Source organism: Ornithorhynchus anatinus, chromosome 9, assembly GCF_004115215.2.
Source record: "Ornithorhynchus anatinus isolate Pmale09 chromosome 9, mOrnAna1.pri.v4, whole genome shotgun sequence".
NCBI lineage: Eukaryota > Metazoa > Chordata > Mammalia > Monotremata > Ornithorhynchidae > Ornithorhynchus > Ornithorhynchus anatinus.
In genome coordinates, this window is record NC_041736.1 from 13,805,920 (window position 1) to 13,813,018 (window position 7,099).

At 44.2% G+C, this 7,099-nt stretch overlaps 1 protein-coding gene and 1 non-coding gene across 5 annotated transcripts in view; both read left to right on the forward strand.

Moving 5' to 3' along the window:
- The window catches only part of CSRNP3 (cysteine and serine rich nuclear protein 3), a 126,430-nt gene extending 120,105 nt beyond the window's left edge, over positions 1-6,325 (forward strand). For all 4 annotated transcript variants that reach the window (XM_039913105.1, XM_039913106.1, XM_039913107.1 and 1 more), the window contains 2 exons: positions 3,170-3,466; positions 4,064-6,325. In XM_039913105.1, coding sequence (XP_039769039.1) covers positions 3,170-3,466; positions 4,064-5,110 — 1,344 coding nt within the window. In that variant the 3' untranslated portion in view covers positions 5,111-6,325. The remainder of the gene's footprint in view (positions 1-3,169; positions 3,467-4,063) is intronic.
- LOC114814466 lies at positions 711-848 on the forward strand. Its single transcript, XR_003762259.1, has one exon. It is a non-coding gene; the product is annotated as a small nucleolar RNA SNORA7 (small nucleolar RNA).
- Positions 6,326-7,099: the final 774 nt, after the last annotated feature.

Genomic DNA, 7,099 nt, shown 5'->3' on the forward strand with positions numbered 1-7,099 from the left:
GCAATATTTTGTAGACGTGGATCGGTAAATAGCTAATAATAATAATAGTAACTTTTAAGCCCTAACTATGTGTCAAGCATTATACTAAGCACTGGGGTTGTTACAGAGCAGCTAGGATAAGGTCCCTGTCCCACATGGGGTTCAGCAGCTAAGAGGGAGGGAGAACAGGTATTTGAGCTTCAGTTTACAGATGAGGTAACTGAAGCCCAAGGACACCCAGCAGGCAATTGGCGAAGTCAGAGTTAGAACCCAGGCCCTCCGACTCTTGGGCTCATCACTAGGCCGAGTTGCTCTCCTTCCCGTCCAAGTTCAAACAATAGGTGCTCAATATGTACTAGTATTTGATTGATTTGTTATTATGTACGAGAGAAAAGGACGAAGGGCAACAGCTATGACAAGGATCTGTAAAAAGGAGAGGGGTGCTTCAGCTCTAGATACTGTAATTAGAAAGTACATAAAAAGAAAACCAGAGCAGGACATTCAGTGCTAGCTTTCTGTGTTGTGGGCTTTACTGAAGCAGAGCCGTTCAGATGAAAATAGGACAAGATTACAGAAGGAGCTTGGGAGTAGCTGTGCCAGGATGGTAATTACAATGGCATGCAGACATTTGAATTTGCATCTCGGTATAATAAAAGAACCTTAAAATTAACTCTGGCTAATCCCGTAGTCTCTTACTTTATAAGAAAAATATCCAGGCCTGAGCTCACCTTACCCTCTCAGGGCCACACCTGGAGAGTTTCCAGTATTCTACCAGTCTTGACTATGGGAGGGAGAGTCACGCAGAGGCATACCCATTCCATTACTAGCTTGGCCAGTGGCTAGCGAGTGGAAAGCAATCTGCTACAAATCAAGACTCCCTTGTGCTGGGCAGCAGTGGCACGGGAGAGAGTCGAAGGCAGAGACTAAGGTTTACTGCGCGGGAGGAGGCCGTGGCAAACCACTTCTCTATTTTCACCAAGGAAACTCTATGAATCCACTACCAGAACGATGGCATATGGAGGTGGGGCGGGGGGGGGGGGTTCTGAGAGAGATGTGTCCATGGTGTCGCTATGGGTCGGAGACAACTCGACAGCGTAAGACAAGAGCTCACCTTGGTGCTTTTTTTTTTTTAACCCCAGCTTGTGTAACTACAACTGGATTCTATTCCCAGCTAATAGAAAAAGCAGTCCATCCAATATAAGCAAATAGAATCATTTAATGTCTCATTAAGAGCAAGAAAAGCTTGTGACCTGGGGTGAGAAGTCAAGCCTTATCCAGACTCATCCAAATCCATTAGAGTTTGGGGCAAGCCACATAACCTCTCTGTTGCCTAGAATGTAAAAAAAAAGAAAGTATAAATCATAATTCTCAATTAATGAGGAGTTATGTCATTGTGAAATGCTTTTCAGCTCTTAAATGTTTTTTGAAGGGCAAAGCGTAATTTAAGTGTTTGGGCATGGAAATCAGTACATAACTATTTTATTTCCCACGGCACCTTTACAAGTATAAAAAAAGTAAAAAGAAATATTCTGTATGTTCAGAATGGTTCAATTATACTTTTGATCATTTTTTTGTGTCATTTAAGGCCTGAACGCTATTGAGTCTTTTTTTTTTAATTCCATTTTGTATGCTAGCTACTATTATAAAATCAAGCCCTATTATTATAAAATGGGGTTGCTAAATTGCAGTAGTAAGAATTTCTAAAGGAAGAGTTAAGTGTTATCAAGCCCCCGGGGATTAAGTAGTTGGGGGTGGAGGTATATAGAGGGAACATTTGAGGTGTTCAAAGCAAATTTAAAAGCATGAAAGTGCAGATGAATTCCGGATGCAACAGTAAATCCAAAATGCTCGAAAAGTTTGGAAAGGCAGTGAAATGGCATGACTTTTCTTATCTCAGAGGTACGTTGTGGGCATCTCTACGCTGTAAGCTCAATGTGGGCAGGGAGCAATTTCTTCCAACTCTCTTGTATTGTACTTTCCCAAGCGCTTAGCATAGTGATCTGCAGATAGTAATTGCTCAATCAATACCATTGATTGATTAGTGCTTCTTTGTTAAGAAGCACCTTATTAGTTTCAAAGAGTAGCAGTTTTCCGGGTGTGAAATGCCATGCTATAAAACAATAAGATTCAATCCTGTGGCGACCTCTTTATAATATTGATGTTAAATGCCTCTTTGCCCAAATGGAGAGTAAGATCCTCTCCTCAGTGGCTCTTCTAACCAGGAAAAATATCTTCAGATCAACCCTAAATTAGATTTGTTTAAATTTGGAGAACATCTTCCCCAGAGCACGTGTGATTTTTCTGAAGTTCACCTTGGGTTAAATGTTCTGCTGCCACCCCATGCCCTTGCACTCTGATCCTCTTTGGACTCTGATTGCTTCCTGTTCAAGTACATACAAGAGTGAATTATTCTGGAAGAACAGTAGGGTTTGAAATCCAAACGCATCATATAAAATCACAGTGTCTGCTGGGGTATTATGTGGCTTAGTGGGTAGAGCACGGGCTTGGGAGTCAGAAGGACCAGGGTTCTAATCCCGGCTCCACCACCTGTCTACTGTGTGGGGCAAGTGACTTAACTTCTCTGGGCCTCAGTTACCTCACCTGTAAAATGGGGATTGAGAATGTGAGCCCCATGTGGGCCATGGACTGAGTCCAACCTGATTAGCTTGTGTCTACCCAAATGCTTAGCACAGTGCCTGGCACTTACAGTTACCATAAACAACAGCAACAATATCTTCCCTTGCCTGGGAGTCACCATCAGTTTTAAGGGTGGTATGTTTTCCGATTTAGCAGAGGTGATTTCCACTGTAACAAGGACATAGCCTTGGCGACCCACTAGATCCCAGAAACGAGGTTCACCGGTGTTCCTTTCCAACCTATTGCCCTCGTCACAAATACGAGAATTAATTCCTTCCGAATATTATCATGACTTCTAAAACCAGTCATTTGATTTCCAATATTTTTCTGGTATCTACAGGTAACAGCTGCTGAAATAAACTGGGGGTACGGGAAGTGGTGGGGGTGGGGTGTTTTATAGAATTCCTGTTGGTCATCCAGCCTAAATGGTGTGAAATGCTTTCTCCATTTGTAAAGAAAATATACTTAACGGTTATCCTTCGTGTATTGAGAAAGTGGGGATCTATAGCAGGTGGGAGTGACCTAACCCTGTCGTTAACGGCTCTGTGCACAGATGACGAAAAACGGCACGGTGGAATCTGAAGAAGCCAACACTCTCACGCTGGATGACATTTCTGATGATGATATTGATTTAGACAATACGGAGGTGGATGAGTACTTTTTCCTCCAGCCTCTGCCAACCAAGAAACGGAGGGCCCTGCTGCGAGCCTCTGGCGTGAAGAAGATTGACGTGGAAGAGAAACACGAGCTGCGGGCCATCCGCCTCTCGAGGGAGGATTGCGGCTGTGATTGCCGGGTGTTCTGTGATCCAGAAGCCTGCACTTGCAGTCTTGCGGGCATCAAGTGCCAGGTAAAGAGCTGGTTGGTTTTGGGAACTCCCCAGAGGTTGGAAGCTGCTCTTTGCTTAGAATGACTTGCCCGTGTGGAGCAAAACTCATGGGGCCGAGGCCAAAATAGCTGGTTGTTAATTTACTAGAGGGCAAATATTTGGCCCTCGGGGAAAAAAAATCTAAATGCACACCGACAAATAAAATTCCCACTCGTAGTACACAGAGTGGGTATTAATATGTAGTGCGTATATATACATGTAAAATCTAATGGACAAGATTCCATTTATGGCATCTCCTTTTGCTATTTCTCTTTACATAGATATGTAGTAGTCAACTCCGAGGAGTCATTAGAGAGTAGAAGGTTGAGTATGTCCCTAAAAGTTTAGGTTTGGATGTGAAATGCAGTTGCTTTTTTCTTTTTAATTTTCAGAGAACTTCATGGATTTTTTTTCCCTGTAACCCTTTTAATAAAATCGAGTGCCGATTGAAATTAGCGTCATTCATACCTAGTAAATTAAGACCCGCTGAGGAGTTGAAAGGGGACAGGCTACTGAGTTTGTTTTATTTTCTCTCCAGTACATATAAACCTGTGACTAATACATGTTCTTCTTTTTAAGGTGGATCGTATGTCCTTTCCCTGTGGTTGCACTAAAGAAGGGTGTAGTAATACAGCAGGTAGAATTGAATTCAATCCCATCCGGGTCCGGACTCACTTTTTGCACACGATAATGAAGCTTGAACTGGAAAAGAACCGAGAGCAGCAGGTTCCGGCCCTAAATGGCTGTCACAGTGAGCTGAGCGCTCCCAGCAATGCCATGATTCCAGCCGCACACCCCGTAGAGTATTCTATCGCCGAGAACTTTGAGATCGAAACAGAGCCGCAGGCTGCGGTGATACGTTTGCCATCTGCTGAGGAACTGGATTGTCCAGGCGAGGAAGAAGACGAGGAGGAAGACGGGAGCAGCTTCTGTAGCGGCGTGACGGATTCCAGCACCCAGAGTTTGGCCCCCAGCGAGTCGGATGACGACGAGGAAGAGGAAGAGGAGGACGAGGAAGACGAGGAGGACGAAAAAAGCGACGATTTTGTGGAGACGCTGGACCCCCACGCTGAGGTTGTGCCCCTTTCTTCGGTCCTTTGCTACTCTGACGGCACCGCGGTGCATGAAAACCACTCTAAAAACACCCCATTTTACACTAACTCTTCGACTCTCTATTACCAAATAGACAACCATACCCCCGGCACTCCAAACCAGATTCCTGAGAGCTATCCTGAAAGGGACACGGTGAAAAATGGTGCCCTGTCTCTGGTGCCTTATAACATGACATCAGAGCAGTTTGTCGACTACTCGCGGCCAACGGAAGAAAGTTACGGGGGCTCCCATTACCCGGCAGCCAACCCCTCGGTGATCGTTTGCTGCTCCTCGTCAGAAAGTGATAACGGCGTTCCGTGTACTAGCCTCTATACCGACCCCCGGGCAAGTCACCCCCACGTGGAATTCCACTCTTACTTGAAAGGCTCGTCCCAGGAGGGATTCGTCTCCACCCTGAATGGTGACAGCCACGTTCCTGACCGCCCTGACGAGGGTCCTTTAAGCCTTCCCGAAAAGAGCAGACTGCACGAGGAGTGCATCAAATCTCCAGTGGTGGAGACGGTCCCCGTGTAGCGGGCCGAGTTATCGTAGAAGCAAGCTCCCCAACTCCAGTGCTCCATATCTCCTCCGTCAGATCGTAGACTCATCATCGTTTAAGCCGGGAACTGAGAAAACGTAGACTGCGGGCAAAGTTCAAGACAATTTTGGTTTTCCTTTCTAGCTACACAAATGTGGCATTGCACAAAGACAGTCCATGTTACGATTTTAAAACAAATCGAACTGTTTTGATAAAAAAAGCGCTAAATTTAAAAAAAAAAACATCTTTCACAGCCGCCTACCTGTCAAACCATGTGAAAACTGCCACGCGGTGTAGATCGGAGTTCCAAGTCTTTGATTGTCGGGCTCGTGCAACATTGTTACCTGATACTTGGAAATGCTATGGTTTTTGAATCATAATTTTCAACATATTTGAAGATTATGGTAACTTTTTAAATGTAAAAGTAATTATTGTAAGAAAAAGGTTTAATTGTTCCGTATGTATTTTATTTATGGTAGTTTAGGAATCATGTTTTGGTGAAAATGGACAGCATGTTCATTGATGCTGCGGATCTATCGTTCGAGCCATAGAGCATGTCCACGCTAATCACACCTGGACCTCCATATGCCTTTTTGGCTCTCTCTTTCTCTTAACCTGACCTTCAGACACTTCCCTTGGTTGAACTAGGCCCGATTTTACCACTTTGTACAAGTAAAGGAATCTCTATGTGCCGACCCATACGCTTTTTGTCTAAGGGAGGGAGGAAGGACGACGGGCTCGAAGGGTCGGAGCTGTGCCTTCCCCTGGTTAGTGCCCCAGAAAGTAGAAGGAATTGCCACTTTTTAAAACAGCATCTGGACTCTTAGCCCGTTCAGCACCTTTGGCCCCATGCCTGGCGTCCACATGCACTTTAGTGCCCCTTTGCAGAGCCTTACGAGGTGGAGTGATTGAACTGTTGAGGGAGAGGAAGGAGAGCTGGAACTGTGGTGGTGTTCATATTGTGTCACAGGAGTCTTAAAAAAAAACTGTGAAGGGGCAGTCAAGCCTTTGCTCATCCAGGTGGGGACTTGTATCAGTGCTCAGTAGGAACCAAGCCACACTGTTCAGAGGAAGTGTGAAACCAATGTACACTCCACAACCAAATTTATCCTGGAACTTACCGACCTTTTTGAAGTAATCAGTCCATCAGTGGTTATTTACTGAATGCTTACTGTCAGCGGAGCGTGGTACTAAATGCTTGGTGGACTACGGTACAGTAGAGTTGGTAAATATGATCCCTGCCCACAAGGAGCTTGCAGTCTAGATGGGGTGAGAAATAAATGAACAAATAACTTCAGTTTTGTAATCAGACTGACTGGGGGCCATTGCCCAAATATTAAGCTAGGGCCTTACATTCCTGAAGCATTTTAATATCTCTTGCCTGTGACAATTTGCAGGAAAATCCAGAATGCATTCTATGCATATCCCATTACCTCGTGTCTCCTTAACTTTATTCGAAGGGCTCATAGAAATAGACCACACACTCCTACTTCTGGGGGGTTGCCGTTTGTTTGCTGGAGAAGGACTTCTGGAATCCCAACTTTGCCTAAATTGATCGATGAAATAGTGTGTGCTACTTTTCTTTAAATGCAATATGACACTTCTTAATCTGTTTCAGTATTTTGACCTTCTAGGTAGGTGAAGAATCACATATTCCGTGTCCGTATGAGATGTAGATTCTTGTTGCTGTTCATATACCGCATTGCTTCTTAATTTTTATGTCTGTCAGACTTGGTTGGGCGTTTAAGGTTCTGAAGTAAGCATTTTGTAGATTTCAATTCTGAAAAGCGATTCTTTCATTCACTAGCTCTTGAGTATACTTGAATGATGTCCCGGATGCCAGTAGAAGCCCCATCCTAAAAAGGGCGCATGTTGGGGTAGGGGCAGAATTAACTTGACATTGCTTCCAAGCTTAACCTGATTTGTTAATTATAATATTTTAAAGCCACTGGATCAAAATGAAGATTTTTTTCACTATAGTTGAG